A 27,585-nucleotide genomic window follows, 5' to 3' on the forward strand; every position below is an offset into this window, starting at 1 on the left:
TTATCAGTGGTGGCGGCGCCGAGCGTTCATCGAGCTTTCCCAGAAAACCACAGAAGGAGGCGCCATTAGCGATTTTGAAAGGAGACTTCAGAGATAAAGAGGGTAATTGTGTTCTGTTTGTCAGCAGCAGCAGCAGCAAGTGTTTTCACCCCACTTTGTCCAGACGGAGCCTTCTGTTGATCCCTTCGAAAACACATCAGTTAGGACGGTTATTGACGTAACCCCAGTCATCCGCAGCGGATGACATCATGGAGCTTTGTAAATACAGTACATACAAAGCTCATCAATAGAGCTACACTGTATCCAGTGATTAACACATTCCCGCCCGACCACGGACATGTCCGTGTTTCGGCGCCATGCTTAAAGGGCCATGTCCGTGGCAAGGTTGTTTTGGCTTTTATTCCATTTTAATAACCTACTCAATGTCACCGAGCGGCACTGCAGATTTACCCCACTCTTGGAATTCTGAAAAGTGCATTACCGGCCAGATCCTCTTAGGGGCGCTGTCTCGATAATGCTGTGTTCCCTGTGGCAGAACGGTGCCTTCTTTTTTTTTTTACTTTCAATGGAGTTTCCAGTTATCTGGATTCTATACGTGTAGCCTTGTAGCTTGGAATATCTTTTGCGACGCCGAATTCACTATGCAGTAAAGGAATATATCATCAGCCAATGGACATATCGATCTACCAGATGGCGATTGATAACTGGGAAATCCTTTTGGGGATCCAACCGGCCCACGGTAAGATCTTTTTCACGTAAATTACATGCTGATCGGGCCTTGTTCTCATATCCAACCAGCCGATCAGCGAATGTGGCTACTGAGGCTAACGGGGTTATTGGTAATCAATAATCAGAAACGACGTCCCCGCCCCCCCCCTTTCATGCATTCATGGTGGACCATGAATACCGACAATATGCATTTTGCGTTTTAGCTCTAGCTTCTGTAGGGCCGAAAAGCTGTTCGATTTAATGTTATTAGCTTAGCGCCCTGTATCTCGCCTTCCAGGAAATATACTAGTCCAAATCCCATATAACGCTTATATTCACAAGGCTATAAAATGAGGACGTATTGATGAAAAAATTATTTCTTTAAGCCGTTTTGAAGGGGCGGTTTATGGTCTCAATTGACAATGAGAATGGACAGATAGCAATACTATAAAGTATAGATTTAGCGTTATCCTGGACTCCACCCTCTCCTATCAAGCCCATGTCAGTTCCGTCACCAAATCCGCCTTCTTCCACCTCAGAAACATCTCCAGACTCCGACCATCACTTTCCGACTCCACAGCCGAGACCCTCATCCATGCCTTCGTCACCTCCCGCCTGGACTACTGCAACGGGGTCCTGTCCGGGGTTCCAAGCAAGACCCTGGACAGGCTCCAGTATGTTCAAAACTCAGCTGCCAGGGTTCTAACCCGCACCAAACCCTGGCAGCACATCACCCCCACCCTCCACTGGCTCCCCATCAAATCCTGCATCACCTACAAATCCCTCCACGCTCTGGCACCTCAGTACCTCACTGACCTCCTCCACCCCTACACTCAGTCACGGTCCCTGCGATCCACGGACACTGGTCAGCTCTCCATTCCCCGAACCAGACTGCGGACCTTTGGGGACAGAGCTTTCAGCGTGGCAGCTCCCACCCTCTGGAACTCCCTCCCTGCAGAACTCCGCAATGCCCCAACTTTGGACTCATTAAAAAATACTCCTCAAAACCTACCTCTTCAACTTGGCCTTTAACCCTTAATTTATCACTTTGTATGTTGTGTCTGTCCACTATGTTTGTTACTTTAGTTTAATTTTTTTTTAATGTAAAGAGACCTTGGGTCTTCTGAAAGGCGATATATAAAACTAAGTTATTATTATTAATTTTTTTTTTTTTTTTTTACTTACTCTTTTTACCCCGTTTGGGGCATAGGCCGTTGACAAGGGTTCTCCAAGCATCCCGATCCTGAGCCAACCTCTCAAGCTGGCCCCAGGTGTGTCTCATCTTCTTGGCATCATCTTCCAGGTCTCGGCACCAGGTGTTTCGTGGTCGGCCTCTCTTTCTTTTATGCTCAGGGATGGTTTACGGAGTGTATGGCCAATCCATCTCCAACACCGTTGGAGAATCTCTTTCTCTGCTGGCTGTTGTCGTGTTCGTTGCCACAGGTCTTATTATTAACTACTACAATAATAATAATAATAACTTCGTTTTATATAGCGCCTTTCAAAAAGTTACAAACATAGTGGACAGACACAACAAACAAAGTGGTGATTTTGAAAGGAGACTTCAGAGATAAAGAGGGTAATTTTGTTCTGTTTGTCAGCAGCAGCAAGTGTTTTCACTTTTCACCCCACTTTGTCGAGACGGAGCCTTCTGTTGATGCCTTCGAAAACACAATGCGAACATGCAGTAATCAGTTAGGACGGGTTATTGACGTAACCCCCGTCATTTTATGCGTTTCTAATGTGTAACCGTGTCTATGCCCGTTTGTGTTTTATGTAGGGATGTCAGATATTATCGGCCGATATTGGCATTAAAATGTAATATCGGAAATGATCGGTATCAGTTTTCAACATTTTACATTTATTTAACCTTTATTTACCCAGGCAAGCAAGTAAGAACAAATTCTTATTTTATTTATTGTCAAAAGTATGCATAATGTTGTGTTAATTCCACGACAAGACTAAGAGATATGTAATGTTAATTACCTGAAATTATTCAGGTTTTTTTTAGGGGGAAACCCTGCATATCGGTATCGGTTGATATCGGTATCGGAAATTAAGAGTTGGACAATATTGGTATTATATCGGATATCGGTAAAAAAAAAAAGCCAATATCGAACATCCCTAGTTTTATGTGTTTCTAATGTGTAACCCTGTCTATGCCTGTCTGTGTTTTATGCGTCTCTAATGTGTAACCCTGTCTATGCCTGTCTGTGTTTTATGTGTTTCTAATGTGTAAACCTGTCTGTTTGTGTTTTATGTGTTTCTAATGTGTAAACCTGTCTATGTCTGTTTGTGTTTTATGTCGTGCTTGTTGCCTTCTGGCCTCTTGTGTTGATTTCTCTGTTTGTTGAGCCAAAGACAATTTTGGGTAATGGAGTAAGCAGAAGTAAATAGTCTACCCATATAACTCTGTATGATAGCATGTACAATAGTGCTATCGTATATATATACATTTATATTTACCGCATATATATATACATATCCGTCTGAATAATGAACATACCTGCATATAATCCTTCTAAATAACTACTTATACACCTGCATATAACCCATATAACTCTGTGTGATATCATGTACAACAATGCTATATATACACCATATATAAATATATTTATTCTTACTTATTTATCCTCATCTGTCTGTACATACCTGCATATAATCCTTGTTACATACCTGTAGATACTATATCTATATCTGTACATATCCCTTAGCTTCTTAAATGTACACTATGAATTAAATGGGGGACCCTGATGTAAACAAGACAAACGTCTTTCTCTGGTCTTCATCCCCTTAACAATTGTGTGTATTGAGCCGTACAGTATTGTACCCATTCTGCAATCTGTTAAATAAAGTTTTCATTCATTCATTCAGCTACTCTTACTAGTTACGCTGCTGGCCAGTATGACTTACTACAATAGTGTCTTCATACCTGTATCACTGTACATATTAATACTACAACTCTGTACATAGATTTGATTACCACTGTTACTCAGTAGTACTAATCTATATATATTAAACCCAATTTAATCACCTGTACATTGTATATTATTATCGCACTTTACCGCTACATTTGCACTCTGGTTGGATGCCAAACTTATTTTCGTTGTACTGTACTTGTGCTGTATGATGACAATATATTTGAATAAAAAATAAAGAGATATTCCAGCAGGTGGAGCTGTAAACGAGACCGCTCCAAGGTTGGGGGAGCCATTCAAATAATATATACAATGAATGAAAATTTTTATCATTTTAATAATAGTTTTTAGTTTCCGGTTACGTTGTGCACATACAAGAAAAGGAATGGTGATGAGGGTCTTTGAGGTACAGTTTATTACATAAACAATTATAGAGATTGTTACATAAGTCCTTAAAATAAAGTCCAATATACATTGGGAAATATACTAAAACAAAACAGTATATATACAAGAAAAATAATAATAAAATTATATTATGTTTACAAATAAAAAGCACTTCTTGATTACAGGTTTGCCACAAACAACTCCATCACATAACACTGTCATGCTTTCTATGATCTCCCCGGTTACATTATGCCATCTTACACCACTACGCTACATGCCATAATGAGCGTAGTCTGCATGCTGGGAAGTGCTGTTTTAACCATTACCGTTATTACCAACCCATAATAAAACAACTAGACGCCTGGAGATGTGAGAAAAGCATCTAGAAGAAACACAAGTATCAAACAGGGTATCTGCAGGTTTCAACAAGTTAAATGTAAGACTATTTAAAACCTTTTTAATAGCAATTCAATCGATTTTATACCAATTCCACAACCATACTAGCAAAAAAAACAAGAACACATACAGTAGCGACACTGAACTGCCGGCTGCACTTGCACGCCAATTAAAATTCTTGCACGTTCCATACAAGCTCTCGCCAGACACACCAAGCTATAGAAAAATATATTATTATTATTTAATCTCCCAACAGCCCGGGTCTCGCCCCAAAATGTAATACTTTTTAATATTAATACCCCCCGCAGATACCCTGATCAAATCATAGATACGGACGCTCTTCTAGAAAGGTCACGGCCTCTTCTTTTTAAAAGAAAAAGGAACAGCATAGCCTCCACCGTTGGTGTGAAACTAAATTTGGATAAAAGCTGCTATATAAAGGCACTATTCACCATTTTTACCTAAAGCAGTGGTCGTTTTCACGTCAAGGACCCCCAAATTGATGCGTAATAAGGCCATGGACCCCCCATATCATAAGATTCCAAGAAGATATTTGTTGTTGGGTAAGATTTTGTTGAGAATTCCATAACTTGAATGTAGGTTGTGGAGATAACAAGAGGAACTTATATATAGCCTACATTCTTTGCCCTAACTTCTAGTGAAGAATCTATTACGGGGCATCTGCATGTCGCCTGTAGAGGGCGACACTGAGCTGGCTGCAACTCGCGGCACCAATTTAATAAAAATGATTACGTGTTCCATACAAGCTCTCGCCAGACGCACCAAGCGCCGACTTGAATACAAAAAACATTTCATATATTTCACATTATTTCATCTCCCCACAGCCCCCTCAAAAATGAATACCTGTGCAAATTAAATGTAATACTTTTTAATACCTTTTAAGGCCTTAAATTGAGAATTGTGACTTTAATACTTTTGAACCCTTTCACTGTGACGATACAAAATGTTAACCCTTTCGCTGCCACACGACAAATGGTTAACCCTTTCACTACCACACTGCAGAAGGTTAACCCTTTAACTACCACACTACAGCCGGTTAACCCTTTCACTACCACACTACAGACGGTTAACAGATACCCTGTATTAGTGACCTTCAGCTGGGGGCCCTGGAAGCCCCTCGGGGACCCCTGGCGGGCCCCGGACCCCACTTTGAGAAGCACTGACCTAAAGAACAGCAGACAACATGGACCATGTGACCCGGAGGACCATGTGACCCGGAGGACCATGTGACCCGGAGCAGCAGAGATGGAGAGATGTGGGAACGTTTCATTCAAACCCGCTTCTCCCACCGGGACCAGGGGACGACCTGAGACGAGACACTCCCTGAGGAGAGAGACACACACACAGACACACACACACAGAGAGACACACACACACACACACAGACACACACACACACAGTCCGTCTTCTGTGTTGCATTTGAGTATCTGCAATGACCCCATGCAGGGGACATATTTTAGTCAACAAGTTAATATATGTCTTAGAGATCCCTGGACATGTCTTTTACATGTTTGCTGAAGAAAATCTGATTATGCATTCTAGCCCTGGGGGGGGGGGGGGGGGGGGCGTTTCATCAGTGACCCTGTGCATGTGTGTTCCTGTGTGTCATCCATCTCCCATGTGTGTGTGTGTGTGTTCCTGTATGTCGCCCAGCTTGTGTGTGTGACGTTCCTGTGTGTTCCTGTGTGTCGCCCTGCTTGTGTGTGTGTGTGTGTTCGTGTGTGTCACCCATGTCACATGTGTTTGTGTGTCGCCCATCTCACATGTGTGTGTGTGTGTGTGTGTTTCCTGTGTGTCACCCATGTCACATGTGTTTGTGTGTCGCCCATCTCACATGTGTGTGTGTGTTTCCTGTGTGTCACCCATGTCACATGTGTGTGTGTCGCCCATCTCACATGTGTGTGTGTGTGTGTGTTCCTGTGTGTCGCCCATCTCACATGTGTGTGTGTGTGTGTGTTCCTGTGTGTCGCCCATCTCACATGTGTGTGTGTGTGTGTTCCTGTGTGTCGCCCATCTCACATGTGTGTGTGTGTTTCCTGTGTGTCGCCCATCTCACATGTGTGTGTGTGTTCCTGTGTGTCACCCAGCTCGCATGTGTGTGTGTGTGTGTGTGTTCCTGTGTGTCACCCAGCTCACATGCGTGTGTTCGTCTGCATGACAAATAAAGACTTCGTCTTCCTGTATGAGTTCTGTGTGAACAAGAGGAGCTACACACCCCAGGCTGTCCTTTGGAGAAGTTGACGTGTGCATAAAGCAGCATGGCGATCTCTTTATGTCCCGCCTCCAACGCGATGGACAAGGCCGTGCTTTCATCCTGTAGACACACAGAGACAACGCATGACTGTCTTTTCACAACTACAGTATATATACAGGGTTGTAAAAAGTACCCAGAAGTTATACTTATGTGAAAGTATGGGTACCGTCTCAAAATCTTACTCAAGTAAACGTCAGAGTATCTGGCTAAAAACACACTTGAGTAAAAGTAAAAAACGTTTCTACTTTTAAATGTACTTAAGTAGTAAAAAGTAAAAGTAAAAAATAGCAGGTGTTTAATCAAAGATCCCCGCTTTCTAGTCTTGCACAAGACCAATCAGCATGGGTATGGGGGCGGGTTAATTTTCCATTGATGGGGATTTGATTGGCTGTTTTTAAATAAAACGCGGCCGCAGGATTAATAACACTAACGTTAGTTCGGCCAGAGAAACAAATATACTAATTAAAATAGATGGACCTGTGAGATTTGTACTTTGTAGGTCTGCATTTTAAATGTAAGGAGTAAAAAGTATGTTTTTTTTTTTCTGAGCAGGAGGAGAGAGAGACAGAGAGAGCAACAGGAGAGAGAGACAGAGAGACAGAGTGAGCAGGAGGAGAGAGAGACAGAGTGAGCAGGAGGAGAGAGAGACAGAGTGAGCAGGAGGAGAGAGAGACAGAGAGACAGAGTGAGCAGGAGGAGAGAGAGACAGAGTGAGCAGGAGGAGAGAGAGACAGAGAGACAGTGAGCAGGAGGAGAGAGAGACAGAGAGACAGAGTGAGCAGGAGGAGAGATAGACAGAGAGACAGAGTGAGCAGGAGGAGAGAGAGACAGAGTGAGCAGGAGGAGAGAGAGACAGAGAGACAGAGTGAGCAGGAGGAGAGAGAGAGACAGAGTGAGCAGGAGGAGGAGAGAGAGACAGAGTGAGCAGGAGGAGAGAGAGACAGAGAGACAGAGTGAGCAGGAGGAGAGAGAGACAGAGAGACAGAGTGAGCAGGAGGAGAGAGAGACAGAGTGAGCAACAGGAGAGAGAGACAGAGTGACAGAGTGAGCAGGAGGAGAGAGAGACAGAGAGACAGAGTGAGCAGGAGGAGAGAGAGACAGAGTGAGCAGGAGGAGAGAGAGACAGAGAGACAGAGTGAGCAGGAGGAGAGAGAGACAGAGAGAGCAGCAGGAGAGAGAGACAGAGAGACAGAGTGAGCAGGAGGAGAGAGAGACAGAGTGAGCAGGAGGAGAGAGAGACAGAGTGAGCAGGAGGAGAGAGAGACAGAGTGAGCAGGAGGAGAGAGAGACAGAGAGACAGAGTGAGCAGGAGGAGAGAGAGACAGAGTGAGCAGGAGGAGAGAGAGACAGAGAGAGCAGGAGGAGAGAGAGACAGAGTGAGCAGGAGGAGAGAGAGACAGAGTGAGCAGGAGGAGAGAGAGACAGAGAGACAGAGTGAGCAGGAGGAGAGAGAGACAGAGTGAGCAGGAGGAGAGAGAGACAGAGTGAGCAGGAGGAGAGAGAGACAGAGTGAGCAGGAGGAGAGAGAGACAGAGTGAGCAGGAGGAGAGAGAGACAGAGAGAGCAGGAGGAGAGAGAGACAGAGAGAGCAGGAGGAGAGAGAGACAGAGTGAGCAGGAGGAGAGAGAGATAGAGTGAGCAGGAGGAGAGAGAGACAGAGTGAGCAGGAGGAGAGAGAGAGACAGAGTGAGCAGGAGGAGAGAGAGACAGAGAGCAGGAGGAGAGAGAGACAGAGAGAGCAGGAGGAGAGAGAGACAGAGTGAGCAGGAGGAGAGAGAGAGACAGAGTGAGCAGGAGGAGAGAGAGACAGAGAGAACAGGAAGACAGAGAGACAGAGAGAACAGGAGGAGAGAGAGACAGAGAGAACAGGAGGAGAGAGAGACAGAGTGAGCAGGAGGAGGGAGAGACAGAGAGAACAGGAGGAGAGAGAGACAGAGACAGAGTGAGCAGGAGGAGAGAGAGACAGAGAGAGCAGCAGGAGAGAGAGACAGAGAGAGCAGGAGGAGAGAGAGACAGAGTGAGCAGCAGGAGAGAGAGACAGAGAGAGCAGGAGGAGAGAGAGACAGAGTGAGCAGGAGGAGAGAGAGACAGAGAGAGCAGCAGGAGAGAGAGACAGAGTGAGCGAGAACAGGTGACCCGTACTCAAACAGCAACGACCCGGCTGCGTGTAGGGGGGGTGGCGGTGATGACGACTCACGCTGTCGCTCAGGGTGGCGTCGCAGCCCGGCCGGCCCAGCAGCGTCTTCACGATGTGGGCGTGGCCGTGCTCGCTGGCGCACATCAGCGCCGTGGAGCCCTCGTCGTCCTGCAGGTTGACCTCTGCCCCCTGGGCCAGCAGGGCCTGCACCATGTCCGCCCGCCCGTGGCTCACCGCCAGCATCAGCGCCGTCTGACCCGCCTGGGCGAGGAGGGGGGCACAGATGTCAAGACGAACGGGGGGTCAGCACTCATTGAACAACACCGCCGAGTCCAACTCACACGGGGCGAAACAAGTGATCATCTGCCCGGTGAACTGGATGATCCAGGGTGAACTGGATCATCAAAACACGATGGATTAGATTCACATTTATAGTCATTATGCACCACAGGCACAGTGCAAGGAAAATAAGTTTGTCAAAGAGTGCAAAATGTCAAAGAGTGCAAAATGTAACAGTAAAGTGCAGTAGTACAATGTACAGGTGATTAAACTGGGTATAACATATATAAATTAGTACCACTGAGTAATAGTGCTAATCAGATGTATGTACAGAGTTGTAGAATTAATATGTACAGTGATACAGGTATGAAGACACTATGGTAGTAAGTCATACTGGCCAGCAGTGTAACTAGTAAGAGTAGGTAAGGGATATATGTACAGATATAGATATAGTATCTACAGATATGTAAAAAGGATTATATGCGGGTACGTACAGACAGGTGTGGATGAATATATACGTACAGGTGCAGCTCAATAAATTTGAATATCGTGGAAAAGTCTATAAATTTTGCTGTATTGATGCAGTAATTTGTGCAAAAGGAACCCCAACCAAGCACTGAGTGAACATACATGAACATACTTTTCAGAAGGCCGACATTTCTATATACAAAAGAAAAATACATCTATTTTAAATTTTGTATTGGTGATACAGAAGTTTGGGCTTTCATGAGCTGTAAGACATAATCATCAAAATTAAAACAAATAAAGGCTTGAAATATTTCACTGTGTGTAATGAATGAAGAGTTTCGCTTTTTTAATTGAATTGCTGAAATAAAATAACTTTTCCACAATATTCTAATTTATCAAGCTGCACCTGTATATGGTAAGAAATAGAATAAAAATATATACGGTATATTCAGAAATGTTTGGATTCAGATATATATATATTAGTGGTGGGACTCTATTAAAAATTGTAATCGGGTCAGGTGGCGTAGCGGAGATTGTGCTCGTCACCAATGCAAGAGGCTGCGGTATCGACTCCCGGAGAGTCAGCATTGCCTTGGCTCGGGCTGATCGCTATACTAACTCGTTTGGCTGAGTTAGGGGGAGGGAAGCCGTGGGTGGGTCCTGGGCGTTGTGGACAGCGACCCCTACAGTTCGGTCGGGGCGCCTGCACAGCAAGGGTAGCATCTGGAGAAAGGTAGTGTGACCTTCCACACGTTACACTCTCCCGGTGAGAATCTGCACGGCCAGGCTGGCTGCCGGCTGGCTGCACATGTGTCGGAGGAAAGCATGCGACAGTCTCCGGCCTCCCGGACCAACAGTAGGGGGGGGGTGCGCAACAACCAGGAAGGGGGTTGGGAATTGGCACAACGACTAACAGTGGGATGGGAGAAAAACGGAAAAAAGGGACAAATTTTTTTTTTAATCGATTTAATTCGAGACTTTATAGTTAATTAATCTAAATTAATCACATTTTAATCGCATAATTAAGAAAAGCAAAATTTTTCAATTCAAATGAATTTGCCTCAGCGACGGACTGACCTGGCTGGCCTTGGCGTTGACGTCTCCTCTGGTGAACAGCTCCTCCACCACCGCCATGTCCCCGGGAGTCTCCACAGCTGCCAGGGCGGCCAGCATGACGGGGGTGTAGCCGGCCTTGTTCTGCTGGTCCACGTTGCACACCTCTGCGGGATGAACAGAAGAGTACATTACACATTAAAAACCACCATGATTGGCCAAAATTTGCCGATAGTCTGGCTGGTCGACTACCCATGCAAAGAATTGCCCCAAAAGAAAAATAATTATTATGATTATGATTTTTTTTTCTTGTCCTCTGCGAAAGCATGCAATTGGTCCACTGATGGATACATCTTGATATTTGTCTAGTCTAGTGTGTTCATTAGACGGGTGAAATCCTCTTTCAGTGCCTCTGTGACCGTTTTCTTAGGCAGTTAGCCTCTCCAGTATGCGCGCCATTAGCGTTAGCCACGCTTCTAGGCCTCTTTGCTTTTGGAAAGAATGATCCAAATAATTATAATAATAATAAAAAAATATTATAATAATATATATAGATTTTGATTTTTTTTTGCATTCAACTGAGATTGGCAGTCGACTACGGCTCCTTTTGATAGATAGTCGACTATTCGACTAGTCGAGGTCAGCCCCAATACTTATTGTACTTATTTTATGCCTATTCTTATGTCTGCACTTTCTACGTTGCACTACTTTTATTGTCTTTTATACCTATACTTATGTCTGCACTTTATGCATTGCTTTTATTCTGTCAGCTGTATGCCAATTTTATAATTATGTTCATTTTATGCTATTTGCTGTGAAGGACTTTGAGCTGCAATCCATGTATGAAAGGTGCTATATAAATAAAGTTATTATTATTATTATTATTATTATTATTATTATTATTATTATTATTATTATTATTATTGTTATTATTATTATAAGGTCAACCCACGAAGGACAGACAAAGTCTCCTCTCTTTCCTTTTGTTATATACAGTACCACTCTAAAGAGTACCACTCTAAAGCCTCTGGATACAGTACCACTCTAAAGCCTCTGGATACAGTACCACTCTAAAGAGTACCACTCTAAAGCCTCTGGATACAGTACCACTCTAAAGAGTACCACTCTAAAGCCTCTGGATACAGTACCACTCTAAAGAGTACCACTCTAAAGCCTCTGGATACAGTACCACTCTAAAGAGTACCACTCTAAAGCCTCTGGATACAGTACCACTCTAAAGAGTACCACTCTAAAGCCTCTGGATACAGTACCACTCTAAAGAGTACCACTCTAAAGCCTCTGGATACAGTACCACTCTAAAGAGTACCACTCTAAAGCCTCTGGATACAGTACCACTCTAAAGCCTCTGGATACAGTACCACTCTAAAGAGTACCACTCTAAAGCCTCTGGATACAGTACCACTCTAAAGCCCCTGGATACAGTACCACTCTAAAGCCTCTGGATACAGTACCACTCTAAAGAGTACCACTCTAAAGCCTCTGGATACAGTACCACTCTAAAGAGTACCACTCTAAAGCCTCTGGATACAGTACCACTCTAAAGAGTACCACTCTAAAGCCCCTGGATACAGTACCACTCTAAAGCCCCTGGATACAGTACCACTCTAAAGAGTACCACTCTAAAGAGTACCACTCTAAAGCCTCTGGATACAGTACCACTCTAAAGAGTACCACTCTAAAGAGTACCACTCTAAAGCCTCTGGATACAGTACCACTCTAAAGAGTACCACTCTAAAGAGTACCACTCTACAGCCTCTGGATAGAGTACCTCTCTAAAGAGTACCACTCTAAAGCCCCTGGATACAGTACCACTCTAAAGAGTACCACTATAAAGCCTCTGGATACAGTACCACTCTAAAGAGTACCACTCTAAAGCCTCTGGATACAGTACCACTCTAAAGCCCCTGGATACAGTACCACTCTAAAGCCCCTGGATACAGTACCACTCTAAAGCCTCTGGATACAGTACCACTCTAAAGAGTACCACTCTAAAGCCTCTGGATAGAGTACCTCTCTAAAGACTCTTCTGCCCTGGCCGAGTTGGTCAAGAGCTCCATCTAGTGGCGGAGTGGGGGTGGGGTGTTGGTCCTGGGGAGTCCGGTGGTCTTGGGGAAGGGGGGGGGGAGGAATGTCTGTCTAATGTCTAATGTATTTGTGTTGTTTGTGATGTCTTTATTATTTAGACTTTTTATTTTTATTTAGTATCATTAGTCCTGATTTGTAAATAACATGTATTATTATTATTATTATTATTATTATTATTATTATTATTATTATTATTATTATTATTATTATTATTATTATTATTATTATTGTTGTTGTGTTATTATTGATATTGATGTTGTGTTGTTGAAGTTTAAAATAAAATAAGAATTGTATAAAAAAAATTAAACTTTTTAATGTCAAATCTATTCTAATTCGGGAGGTTTTTATGTAAATGATCTGCTCATTTTATGCCCGTCTATAAGTATACAAATTTTATGCTGATTTTATTCCTATGTTTATTTTATGACTACATTACTGCTGTGAAGCACTTTGGGTTGCAATTCTTATATGAAAGGTGCTATCAAAATAAATCATATCATTATTGTAATTATTATTATTATTAACTCATTCAGCGCCAGTCACGATGATAGTCGGGTTAACTCGCCATTGCTTGAGCGCCAGACCCGAGTATATAGTCAGGTTTTAATCGTTATTTCTTTTATTAGCGATTTTCATCCAACCAGCCTGATGTTATCGTTGGGAATGGGTCTGGCTCGCAAAAGGGCAAATACCGCCGCCTACGCCTTCCAGCTGGTATTGCACCCCATTGGGAATGGTGTAGTTTCTTTTCTGGGACGATCCGAGCCGTGCAGGCAGGGTTTAAATACTCAGGGGAGGTGGGCAGATACAACGATGCATTGGAACAGTAACCCCGCCCGCCCGTCATTGTGAAACGGTCGGTAATGTGGTACGGACCTCCACGAGCAGTATTTAGAATGGCGATCAGATAATTGGATTATAGCGGTTGGGTGGCGCAGCGGAGATTGCGCCCGTCACCAATGCAAGAGACTCCGGTCTCGAATCCGGGTGTCAGCATTGCCTCCGGCTTGGGCCGGCCGTCATACTGGCTCAATTGGCAGAGTCAGCGGGTGGAAGTCGATGGGTGGTAATCTGGACGTTGTGGACAGCGACTCCTACAGGTCGCTTGGGTGACGCCTGCACAGCAGAGACAGGAAATAGCGGGGGTAGTGTGAGCCTCCAACACGTTACACCTCGCCAATGAGAGTCCGCGCTGGCAGGTGAAAAGATGTGACAGGCTGCCTCTTTGTGTACCGGGGGGGGGGACACATGATGCAAGGCTTCTATACTCCCTACAACCGACCAGTGGGGGGCATATGCGAGCAACGTTCAAGACAGGGGAGGGAAGAATTGGCAATTCGAAATTGGGATGGGAGAAAAATAATTTTTTTTTTTAGAAAAAGTGGATAAAAAAAGGAGGCTAATACAGAACCAAGCATTTCAAGGTAATGTACATGTACCTTATATGTGACAAATAAAACTTGAACTTGAAATTACAGCAAATGGCTTACTATAACCCTTTCACTACCACACTACAGAAGGTTAACCTTTCACTACCACACTACAGACGGTGTAGTGTGGTAGTGAAAGGGTTAACCGTCTGTAGTGTGGTAGTGAAAGGGTTAACCTTATGTAGTGTGGTAGTGAAAGGGTTAACCTTATGTAGTGTGGTAGTGAAAGGTTAACCTTCTGTAGTGTGGTAGTGAAAGGGTTAACCTTCTGTAGTGTGATAGTGAAAGGGTTAACCTTCTGTAGTGTGATAGTGAAAGTGTTAACCTTCTGTAGTGTGGTAGTGAAAGGGTTAACCCTTTGTTGTGCAACAGTGAAAGGGTTAACCTTCTGTATTGTCGCAGTGAAAGGGTTAACCATTTAGTAGTGTGGTCGTGAAAGGGTTAAAGCATTTATATATCTGTTTTGCCTCACAGATGGGGGACACACAGCCCCCTTTAGTTAATGACTCGGCACCATCTTGTTTGAAGGTCCTGGTTGAAAGGCTGGACGCGCCCGGCTCCTCCTTCAGGCAGAAGGACAGGATATGAAACTAGTGTTTACGTCCCGCTGCTGGTGCCGAGCTGCTTCGCGCCGATAAGGACGGCTGCTCCCCGTCGCGGCGGCGAGGATGATGGATGCTAACGAACGATAAGGAGCTCAACCGTCTCGGCGTAAAACACGACGACGACGACGACGAAACTGCAGCGATTCGAGGAAACGATAAAAAATAATCCTCTTTAAAATGAGGAGAATCTTTGGTTAGAGATGCATTCGAGTGCGACAGAAACTTCCCTCGTCCTCTCGCAGTCATACGGCGCTTCTCTTAGAAGATACTCGAGGCGCTTTACAATGCAGGGTGGAAATTGCCTCATTCGCCCACCGCAGTGCAGCAGCACCCAGGCGTGTTCCTTATCTGACGTGAGCCCCGCTCCGCACACACGCGTTACTCGCTCCCAGTGAAACTCCTCGCTGTCGGGTGAAAAGAAGCAGGCTGGCGACTCCACATGTATCGTCGGAGGAGGCGTGTGTTGGTCTACACCCTGCCCAGACTGACAGTAGGGCAGCATGTGGTAGTCTGCACCCTCCCCAGACTGACAGTAGGGCAGCATGTGGTAGTCTACACCCTCCCCAGACTGACAGTAGGGCAGCATGTGGTAGTCTACACCCTCCCCAGACTGACAGTAGGGCAGCATGTGGTGGTCTACACCCTCCCCAGACCGACAGTAGGGCAGCATGTGGTGGTCTACACCCTCCCCAGACTGACAGTAGGGCAGCATGTGGTGGTCTACACCCTCCCCAGACTGACAGTAGGGCAGCATGTGGTGGTCTACACCCTCCCCAGACTGACAGTAGGGCAGCATGTGGTGGTCTACACCCTCCCCAGACCGACAGTAGGGCAGCATGTGGTAGTCTACACCCTCCCCAGACCGACAGTAGGGCAGCATGTGGTAGTCTACACCCTCCCCAGACCGACAGTAGGGCAGCATGTGGTAGTCTACACCCTCCCCAGACTGACAGTAGGGCAGCATGTGGTAGTCTACACCCTCCCCAGACTGACAGTAGGGCAGCATGTGGTACAGGGTTTCCGTTAGAAAAAATTGTTGCCGGTCTCAGGGTCCGGTAGATTTTTATCTACCGGTCAAATGAGAGAAATTCCGGTCAGAGTTTATTGAGCTTAAAAACAACAGGCTATATAAAGAATGACATCCTCAAGGCATGTAGATTTATAATATTTTAACTTAAAGCTAGGCTACTTTTGCGTATACAGTCATTATATTCCAAATAAAATAAGTCCAGAGACTCCGTGCTGCTGCCGACTTTAAATCAAATAGACCTGTGTCTGTGGGCAGTCGGCCCGACATTAATAAACAGCAGTCTGTTATAATCACATTTATGAGCTAACGAATTCCGTTATATTGGACATTTGTATTAATTATATCAAGCGAAGAACTGAGAAATTTGGCAGAGAGATGGCAACATTATCGTGGGTTTGCGTGATGTATATCTCCACCTAGTCCCAACGACTTGGTGCTGGTCATAATGTCCGGTGAAAACAACTCCCTCCAAGCACAACTTGACCACCCGAACCGTACCAAAACAGGCCAAAATTAAATAGCCCATGCGACGAACGATTCATTACATTCGTTTCATCGTTGCTCCACCAAGCAGCCGGTCCAACAATATCAGCGCGAGCGCCGCAGTTAGTTTGCAAGAAGCATCCAGCTGCAGACCCGCAGAGCAGCTTTCCAGGTCTGGGGACCGCACTGTGCCAGCAAAGCTGGTGGGTTCTGTGGGTCTGCAGCTGCATGCCTTCCGCAAATCCAGCAGCAAGCTCTCGCTGAGCGAAGCAACGACAACAAACGCAATGATTGTTTCGTTCATCGCATAGGCCACCCAACTCCAGCCCATCCAAATACAATTCAAATAATCAAACTGTGCCCAGAGGGAACTATTTTCACCGGACACTATGACCGGAGAGATTAAATTTGTCGGACTTCAACAGATTTTGCCAGTCAAATACCGGTAATTACCGGCTAACGGAAACGCTGATGTGGTAGTCTACACCCTCCCCCCAGACTGACAGTAGGGCAGCATGTGGTAGTCTACACCCTCCCCAGACCGACAGTAGGGCAGCATGTGGTAGTCTACACCCTCCCCAGACCGACAGTAGGGCAGCATGTGGTGGTCTACACCCTCCCCAGACTGACAGTAGGGCAGCATGTGGTAGTCTACACCCTCCCCAGACTGACAGTAGGGCAGCATGTGGTAGTCTACACCCTCCCCAGACTGACAGTAGGGCAGCATGTGGTAGTCTACACCCTCCCCCCAGACTGACAGTAGGGCAGCATGTGGTATGTGGTAGTCTACACCCTCCCCCCAGACTGACAGTAGGGCAGCATGTGGTAGTCTACACCCTCCCCAGACTGACAGTAGGGCAGCATGTGGTAGTCTACACCCTCCTCTCCAGACCGACAGTAGGGCAGCATGTGGTAGTCTACACCCTCCCCAGACCGACAGTAGGGCAGCATGTGGTAGTCTACACCCCCTCCCCAGACCGACAGTAGGGCAGCATGTGGTAGTCTACACCCTCCCCAGACTGACAGTAGGGTAGCATGTGGTAGTCTACACCCTCCCCAGACCGACAGTAGGGCAGCATGTGGTAGTCTACACCCTCCCCCCAGACCGACAGTAGGGCAGCATGTGGTCGTCTACACCCTCCCCAGACAGACAGTAGGGCAGCATGTTGTAGTCTACACCCTCCCCAGACTGACAGTAGGGCAGCATGTGGTCATCTACACCCTTCCCCCAGACTGACAGTAGGGCAGCATGTGGTCGTCTACACCCTCTCCAGACCGACAGTAGGGCAGCATGGGGTAGTCTACACCCTCCCCAGACTGACAGTAGGGCAGCATGTGGTAGTCTACACCCTCCCCCCCAGACCGACAGTAGGGCAGCATGTGGTAGTCTACACCCTCCCCAGACCGACAGTAGGGCAGCATGTGGTAGTCTACACCCTCCCCAGACCGACAGTAGGGCAGCATGTGGTAGTCTACACCCTCCCCAGACCGACAGTAGGGCAGCATGTGGTAGTCTACACCCTCCCCAGACCGACAGTACGGCAGCATGTGGTAGTCTGCACTTTACTTTACACTGTATACACTTTATATTAGGGATGTCCCTAATATAAAAATCTGGATTTTTTTATTAAAAAACTCTTAAAACTCATACTGAGGCCTTAGTTTTGGTTTTAAATTGCATATCATCACTAATTTATTTATTGTCACACAGAGCAGAAGAATTTTGCCAAAACAAACGCATTTCCTTTGATTTAATTATACATCAAATGATTTATGTCAAGGATTGCAATGCCTCGCTTGAATGAAGTTAACTTTTCACCTGGATAACGTCAACATTCAGGGTGAATGTAATGTGAGAAATTGGGATAATAAAAAAAAAAAAAAAATAATATATTATTTTTTTTATTTAAATTTTTTGATCGGATCGGGAAAGATCGGTATCGGTAGATACTCAAAATCACATGATCGGGATCGGATCGGGAGCAAAAAATATACTTTATATATTTATTCAAATGATTAATCCTTCACTGCACTGTCTTTGTCCTGTGTCTGTTGTTGCTGTTTGTTATGTGGAAAAAATATCTATGTAAAAATGCATATACAGGGGCGCCCAAGTGGCGAACCGCGTAACGCGCTGTGTCACGGCACGGCCGACCAGGGTTCAATTCCCGGACCCGGCGTTCTTTGCCGAATGTCTTCCCCCCGCTCTGTCTCCCATTCTTCCTCTCTCTCTCTCTCTCTACCAAACTGCCCGGTAGTAAAAACCAATAAAAATCTACCAAAAACATAATTAAATAATTTTTTTTACAAAAATGCATATACTGTAATTGCCGTAACAATTACCAATGTGTTTACACATAATGGCTCATGAAAGGAATCTGAATCTGAACCCAGCGGCAGCGCCTCTCATGCCCTCCGGGGGGCGCCCTATAGAGGTGTGTACGGTGGAGCGGGGTACCTGCGTCGAGCATCTTCTTGACCACGTGGAAGTTGGAGTGAGACACGCTGTAGTGCAGAGCCGTGTTGCCGTTGCCGTCGGCCATGTTGGCGGCGTGGCGCAGGACGGCGGGCGAGACGAGGCGGAAGGCGGCCAGGTGCTCCTCCACGGCGGCGGGGTCGGCGGCCTTCTGGCTGGACACGCGGAACCACTCGTGCTGGAGCGTGTGCAGGCAGGACCGCTGAGAGGGAGACACGCGGAGGAGAGCGCAAGGTCAGAGGTGCACGTCCAACACAGAGGAACGAAAACAAGTGAATACTGTCATAGTGTGTAATAGTGTCAGTGTCTAATAGTGTCAGTGTATAATAGTGTCAGTGTATAATAGTGTCAGTGTATAATAGTGTCAGTGTATAATAGTGGCATAGTGTAATAGTGTATAATAGTGTCATAGTGTATAATAGTGTCAGTGTCTAATAGTGTCATAGTGTATAATAGTGTCAGTGTCTAATAGTGTCATAGTGTATAATAGTGTCAGTGTATAATAGTGGCATAGTGTAATAGTGTATAATAGTGTCATAGTGTATAATAGTGTGATAGTATATAATAGTGTCATAGTGTATAATAGTGTCAGTGTGTAATAGTGGCATAGTGTATAATAGTGTCAGTCTGACACTATTACACTATGACACTATTATACACTATTACACTATTATACACTATGACACTATGACACTATTATACACTATGACACTATTATACACTATGACACTATGACACTATTATACACTGACACTATTATACACTATGACACTATTATACACTGACACTATTATACACTGACACTATTATACACTATGACACTTATATATTACATATACCGATATGCCCTACTTTTGATTACTTGTATTATTGCACAATGTCGTTCTATTGGATTCTTATTATATTATTATTATTGTATTATGCACAATCGTTGCGGGCAAGACCCCCCGCATTTCACTGTATACTTGTATACCGTGACAAATAAAACTCTTGACTTGACTTATACACTATGACACTATTATACACTGACACTATTATACACTATGACACTATTATACACTATGACACTATTATACACTATGACACTATTATACACCGACACTATTACTCTATGACACTATTACATTATGACACTATTATACACTGACATTGTCCAGGGAGATCACCAGACTCCCTGCTTAAAGAGCCGCCCCAATGTTGACATCAAACCTAGGCCCTTGCACATGCACACACACAGACACATGCACACACAGACACATGCACACACAGACACATGCACACGCCCAGCCTTCACTCATATTTTTTTATTTTAGAATAGCGGAAAAAGGCGTCTTCGTCAAAACCTCAGGGTTTTGCAAGCCTCCATAATTGACAGTGTGCAGACTGAGCAGTTTGAACTTGGAATAGCAGAAGGCCGTGTTGTAATTACGGGGACGCGGCTGAGAGAAAATAAACAAGAGAACACAATAAGTTTCACTGAAGCTCCGAAACCTCGTCTTCAGGGGGAGGATCTCAGACGCTCTGCAGTAGAACCGCAGAAGACTAAAACTAACAAAAACAACCTACTTCTCTAGTAGCACTTTGAAAGGAGCTTGTGAACCTCTCTATGTAGCTCAGTGGTGGTGGTAGTAGTAGTAGTGTGTGTGTGTGTGTGTGCGTGTGTGTGTGTGTGTACATGTGATGTGAGAGACACAATTTCAGTTTTCATCTCTTGTCTATCGATCACCATCTGTCAGACCATTTCATTCTGACTGATGCTTGTCTCCCATCTTATTTTTCCAAGGAGTATGTCAACATCTCTATGTAGCTCAGTGGTGGTGGTGGTAGTAGTAGTGTGTGTGTGTGTGTGTGTGTGTGTGTGTGTGTGTGTGTGTGTGTGTATGTGTGTGTGTGTGTGTGTGTGTGAGAGAGACACAATTTCAGTTTTTTTCCCCATCTCTTGCCTATCGATCAACATCTGTCAGACCATTTCATTCTGACTGATGCTTGTCTCCCATCTTATTTTTCCAATTCTCCAGATTCACACTACTCTCCAGTGGTACCTTTCACACTACAAGTTCTGTGAGTCAGCAGGAGGGGAAGGGTAGGTGACAGCTAAGGGTCAGTGAGATTGTTAGTCAAACAGCGTTGCACCCGAGTGCTACAGTCTTGAGTGCATAGTAGTAAAGACATACTAGCAGTAGTATAGGCAGGTCGATTCCTTAGTAGCAGAGTGCATAATTGTAAAAGACAATACTATATATATATATATATATATTATATATATATATATATATATATAGACCCTCATCTGCACCTTTGATTACACGGTTTACTTGCTCATAATCTTATATTTAGTTAATTATATTGTTTACAGGTGCGGCTATGTGGTGCAGTGGGCAAGGCGCTCACCACGAATACTGGAGACTGGGCCCAGCGCTCCACATTGCTTTCAGTTTAGCTGGTCGTCTGCACTAATACACATTGGCCGTATTAGGGGGAGGGAAACTGATGGGTGGGGATCGGGCGTTGTGGACAGCGACTCCTACAGGTCGGTTGGTGCGCCTGCGCAGTAGAATCAGGAAGCGACTGCTGTTACCTCGAGTATCGGAGGGGACTCGTGCTATGTATGACTTAGTCCACATTGCAGCCGGCTTGTGGGAGGCAAGAAACAGCGTTCAAAGACAGGGGAGGGTTGAGTTGGATGATACGAAAATTGGGATGGGAGAAAAATAGAAAATGGGAGAAAAAGTGGATCAAATTTTTTTTATATTGTTTACACTGCTTATTTCTATCTTTACTATAATAAATATCTTGCCTATATTTATGTCTTGATTGATTGATTAAAAACTTTGGAGGATTTGAACATTTACAGGGGACAGTTTCTAATTGCTGTGTAATTGCTATGCCGCTATGACGACCACATTTAATAGAGGAATATCTGATCTCATCTTAATACGAAGGTTAGTATTTTTCGTTCTTCATTTCAGACATTGTTTTTAGTCGGGCGGGTTTTCGAACCTCTTCCGAACCTCTCCTCCCTTCCTCCGCTCTATTTCCATGACAACAGCCTCCGCAGCAATCACAGTGGCCGTCTGGAAGTCCACCCAGGCCAGATGATCCCTTTCACTCAAAAACAACGTTGACATTTTTAGGTCCGAGAAATAGCCAAAGGCGGAAAATTACAGAGCCTCTACATTCCTAGGCTATGAATGTCCTTCCTCTTACATCCTGTTTTATTTATGGTATGTCACTTCATACCACACGGGTCGGCCACCCGACTCAGGATCTCATCCGAGGACCTTTTCTAATCTCTCAAATCAGAAAGTCAGTCACAAATACCTTTCAAATAAAGGTGAATGCAATTATGTGCGTTCATGCATCCCTAGCACTAGCAGAGAGGGAGAGCTGCCTTGGCATGTTTTTTATTTGCGTAAAAAAATCTTTGGCTGTGATCTTCCTTCTGTGGCCTCTATATATGCCACACACATCAGGCGGAAAGGGGAGAAGATGATCGGTGACCCCTCTCACCCTGCTTACTACCTATTTAACCCCCGTCCCTCTGGTAGAAGACTCCAAAGTCTCAGGTGTAGGACATCTCCTTTTAAGAATAGTACATAGTCGAGTAGTACACGGTTTTATGCTGAAATGAGCATTGCACCGAGACAAATCCCAATCAACCATGTGTTGAAATGGCAATAAAGTATCTATCCATCTATCTATTTCTATATAAAGCCTTGGTTTATATAGACATAGATAGATGGATAGATACTTTATTGCCATTTCAAATTATGACTTGAGGAAAAGGGGTGGGATTAAATAAGTGTATACTTCTTCCCACTCCTTTTCAAATAATATGTAATGACACAAAAAAAAGTTGTTTGACTTTTGCGTTTTATTCTTATTTTTATACATTTATTATTTGAATGGCTTAAGGCTATATCTGTACTTGTTGTTTGTTTGTTGTTGTTGCATATTTGAAATAAACTTCAATCAATCAATCAATCAATCAACTAAAACGTACCTGTTCTCTGCTGGATAAAGCCTTGTCGTCGCTCAGATGGATCTTTAGCGCCTGGCATGCGGAAAACATCTTCTCGCTGAGCTTAAACCTTGTTGGGAAAGTATTAGATTAGATTCAAATGTATTGTCATCATACAGCCCAAGTACAGTATAACAAAAAGAAGTTTGGCATCCAGCCAGAGTGCAAATGTAACAATAGTAGTGCAATAGTAATATACAATGTACAGGGGATTAAACTGGGTATAAAATATATACATTAGTACTACTGAGTAATAGTGCTAATCAGATGTATGGACAGATTTGTAGTATTAATATGTACAGTGATACATGTATAAAGACACTATGGTAGTAAGTCATACTGGCCAGCAGCGTAACTACAGTAGTACGAGTAGGTAAGAGTTATGTACAGATATAGATATAGTATCTGCAGATGTGTAAAAAGGATTATGTGCAGGCATGTACAGACAGATGTGGATAGATATTATACGGTAAGAATAAATATATATATATACACTATATACAGCATTATTGTACTACTGAGTAATAGTGCTAATCAGATGTACGTCAGTATGTACAGAGTTGTAGTATTAATATGTACAGTGATACAGGTATAAAGACACTATGGTAGTAAGTCATACTGCTCCCGCCTGCCTTTGGGGGGGAAGGATGACGGGATGGGTCAAGTGCAAAGAGACATTTCATCGGCGACTCAGTGCATGTGTGTGTGTGTGTTCCTGTGTGTCGCCCATCTGTCTCACATGTGTGTGTTAATCTGCACAACAAATAAAGACTTCTTCTTCTTCTTATGTCACAGGTTTACAAACTGCAGGTCTAACGGCTCCAGGGCTGTGGGCCTCTGGGATCCAGGGCCCTATTCCCCGTACCTGGTTCAACTAAGTCGATCAAGAGTCCCATTATCCAGATTCAGTTAACCCGATGTTTGAAGCCGGGATTTTCCTGTTCCTCGAACGCTGATTCAGTCTCGTTAACTCGAACCAGACTTGAGACTCTGGATAATTGCGTGCGGCCGCTTCAGTTGAAAAGACAGCAGGTGTAGATCGCAGAAATCCTGATATTCTAACGGCATTGATTGATTGATTGTTTTAAAACTTTATTAACAGATTGCAGGCGGCTCAATAGCCTCGCCGACAAGTTAAATGCATAATCTATAGGCTAATTTTAAATCCCTCATTACCCCAATCAATCAGATTATATTTCTTTAAACGTTCCTGCTGGCAGTAGGTTTATGCATTGAATAATCAAATGAGATCTTGCTAGCGAAAATAATTAGTTCAACTGTTTCAGAATAAGGATACGGCTCTCTTATCTATTGATTGATGTATGGTGGATATTTTACTTATCTGCACTGTGGTGTGACGGTTTGTGCTTTTGCCTTTCACGCAGACGGCCCGTGTTCGAATCCCCCTCCTTGTCTTTTTCTTCTTTTTGCAATGTAAATACTTTGGTGCACGTTTAGAGCTATATAAAGAATGACATCCTCAATGCATGTAGATTTATAATATTTTAACTTAAAACTAGGCTACTTTTGCGTATAATCATTAATATTATATTCCAAAAAAATTATATTCGAAGCGCGGGGTTTCGAACTCGGGTCGCCCGGTTGACAGGATTAAGCACTAGCCGTTGGACCACTGTGCCAGACGGGATATATCCATTGTGTATCCATTAATGGACAAGAGACCCGTGTTTCGAATATTTTTCTTTTGAATGAAGTTTTATCTCTTTATTCTCAAATGCATTAATGTAACGTCAACGGCTCATTCAATTTCTCAAATCCGTCAAACAGCGCATCTCATCAGACATTTTAATCCCAGTTACAATATCACAATAACGTGTGAGTGATGATACAATTCAACAATCCTCAGAGTCCTCGTAATTCATAATCCACAAAAACCACAATCCACGCATAGACACTTCGATTTTATGCTTGAATGAAACACAATCCGGGCGCTCCGTTAAGCAAATCTACAGCGGAGAATATATGAAACTAATCAGAGCCAAACGGCCGATAGGTTTCATTCATTAAAAATATCCCCGCGGGATTCACATTTGAAATGCGCCTGCAGCGTGTATCGCACTCCGAGCGCCGTATATGACGTGCATTATTTTATTTAGGACAAAGTAAATCTATAGGCTGAATATGATTTATTATCAGCATTTAGTTCTATTATTATACATTTCAAAAGCCCCCTCTAGGAAAACGAAGCACAGAAACATAATTCAGAATGGTATAATGCAGATCTACACTGTGAGAATCATTTCAGGAAGCGAGCTGGCTTTTCTTTGCGGGGGCGTGGCCATGGTTCATCCAGCTAACTGAACTTAACCCTGCTCCGGACCAGGCTCAAACTTTTTGATCTGTTGTCATGGTGATTTAGACAATCGAGCGTCGGGGAACAGAAAGGTCCGGCTTAAGTCAGGCTATACTGGAAATGATCCGGCTAACTCAGTTAGCCAGGTACGGGGAACGGGGCCCAGAAGAGCTTCAGCCTGGTGTTTTTCTCTAGCCCATCATTCAATTATCTACTTATCGCCCCTCTTCTGGTCAGCGCTGTGAATTTACTTCCACCAGATAGTCTTTGGTTTACTTAAATTAGATGAGATTAGATCAAACGTATTGTCATCATACAGCACAAGTACAGTATAACGAAAAGAGGTTTGGCATACAACCAGAGTGCAAATGTAACAGTAAAGTGCAATAGTGATATACAATGTACAGGAGATTAAGTTGGGTATAAAATAAATGAGTAGTACTGAGTAATAGTGTTAATCAGATGTATGTACAGAGTTGTAGTATTACTATGTACAGTGATACAGGTAAACAGTAAAGACATTATGGTAGTAAGTCATGGTCAAGTGTAGGTACAGATATAGATATAGTATCTACAGATATTAGGGGTATAACGGTACACATATCCGTACTGAACCGTTTCAGTACAGACCTTCAGTTCTGTACACGCTGTGTACCGAACAAATGCAACGGTACGTTAACCACCAATGGAACGAATGTGCAGAACTTTTTTTTGCATGCAGAATTGAATTCAAAACTCCAAGTTCACCCCTTCTCAAAATATAACTTGAGCAAAGGGCCTGATGTTCGTTCAGCCCACGCACAACACAGAGATTACCTGTAATTTAGCATAGCCTCATAGTGTGGCGAACGCACACACACACAAACACACACCCTCTCTCTCTCAGTGCGTGAGGAGGATTGGTGCTAGATTGAGAAGGGGCCGTCTCTCGGAGATCAAATGAATGATAGTCTGCGGCATATAATGGACATTCATCCACAGCAACGCGCCTCCAAACAAAGTGGTGTGTGGTGCTGTGCTGTATTTATGTATTTATTGTGTCATGTTGTGCTGTATTATGTATCCATTGCTGGGAAGGGGGGGGGGGTACATGTATCTATGTTCCAGTTGTATGTACTGTAGAGCTCAATACACTCTGTACCGATCACAAATACCACCAACCTGGTTGTGTGGCAATAAAGGAATCTTGTAAAGTGTGATAAACATGAATTGATATATTTTCCTTGGCATGAAACAGGAAATAGTATTTACCATTAGGGACCTGCATGACGCTTCTTTCTCTATTCAATAACGTGGTCACGGTTGTTGTTGTATTCAGTTCAATGAGATTGCGTGTCTCCTATCAGTCGTGCAGCGCATTGAGGCCCACAATCTATTTTTATTTTTATTTATTTTTTTACAAGTCGATTATTAATTTGAATATAGAATATTCATTGCCAACCCTACTTAACAGTTACTGCATCACCCCTGAGTGGAACATGGAAAGCCAAATAAATAAACTTAAACTTTCCCCCACTGTACCGAAAACCTGTACCGAACCGCAACTTCAAAACCGAGGTACGTACCGAACCGTGGTTTTTGTGTACCATTACACCCCTAACAGATATGTAAAAAGGATTATACTGTATGCAGGTTACAAAGTAACGCATTAGGCACTCACAAGGAACATTTAGTCCGTTCTGTGGGCATTTATACCTCTGCTGTGCGTCTGCTTTCGCAAAGCCTCTCCGCTCCCTGTAGGGGGCGCCCTTCACGTGGCTCGCGTGCGATCTTCCTTCGTCAGTGTCGTCCCTCCATCTTCTGGTGCCCTTCCTGTCCTCGTCCTCGGAGCTGGCGTCCTCACAGGTGTAGGGTTCACAGGTGGACAAGTCTAACCTGGAGACCAACCAAACAGAATGACGCTCTTAACTTCACCCAAAAAAACAATGCTGGTTTATTTAGCACATAATCACACACACATAATAATAATAATAATAATAATAATAATAATAATAATAATAATAAACGTTATTTGTATAGCATAATTATAGCATATAAGTGCTTCACAGCAGTAAAAAGACAAGAGCAATGTATAAAGTGCAGACATATAATAAGTATAAAATGAGCATCAAAATAGACAAAGTCAAGGTAAGACACATCAAATCACATAGTCTTTCACATTAGGATATAACATCCCAATAGGCCTCTTTGTTTACGGTTTGATTATCATTGAAACACATAATATAGACAATTTTAAAATAGACAGTAATAAAAGAGCAAAATAGAATAGACAAGAGTAAAATAGCAATAGTGCAGTGCAACTCTGAATGACTGTTTAAACAGTTGAACACCTTTTAAAAAACAGATAAAAACGTCCTTACTGTTTTTTTACTATTATGTACCCGACTACTATGCTACAATACTTACTACTACCTATCATGCTAATATGTCTATACGACTATGCTACAATACTTATACTACTACCTATCATGCTAATATGTCTATACTACTATGCTGATTGA

At 43.7% G+C, this 27,585-nt stretch overlaps 1 protein-coding gene across 1 annotated transcript in view; it reads right to left on the reverse strand.

Moving 5' to 3' along the window:
* Positions 1-4,043: 4,043 nt before the first annotated feature.
* Positions 4,044-27,585, reverse strand: part of LOC311236832 (KN motif and ankyrin repeat domain-containing protein 1-like) — a 35,577-nt gene continuing 12,035 nt past the window's right edge. The window contains exons 4-10 of the mRNA XM_084324607.1: positions 26,780-26,959; positions 22,753-22,840; positions 18,732-18,951; positions 10,644-10,786; positions 8,880-9,080; positions 6,644-6,742; positions 4,044-5,750 (exon numbers count right to left, since the gene is read on the reverse strand). Coding sequence (XP_084180733.1) covers positions 5,694-5,750; positions 6,644-6,742; positions 8,880-9,080; positions 10,644-10,786; positions 18,732-18,951; positions 22,753-22,840; positions 26,780-26,959 — 988 coding nt within the window. The 3' untranslated portion in view covers positions 4,044-5,693. The remainder of the gene's footprint in view (positions 5,751-6,643; positions 6,743-8,879; positions 9,081-10,643; positions 10,787-18,731; positions 18,952-22,752; positions 22,841-26,779; positions 26,960-27,585) is intronic.

Source organism: Notolepis coatsorum (genome assembly GCF_963971535.1).
Source record: "Notolepis coatsorum genome assembly, chromosome: 11".
NCBI lineage: Eukaryota > Metazoa > Chordata > Actinopteri > Aulopiformes > Paralepididae > Notolepis > Notolepis coatsorum.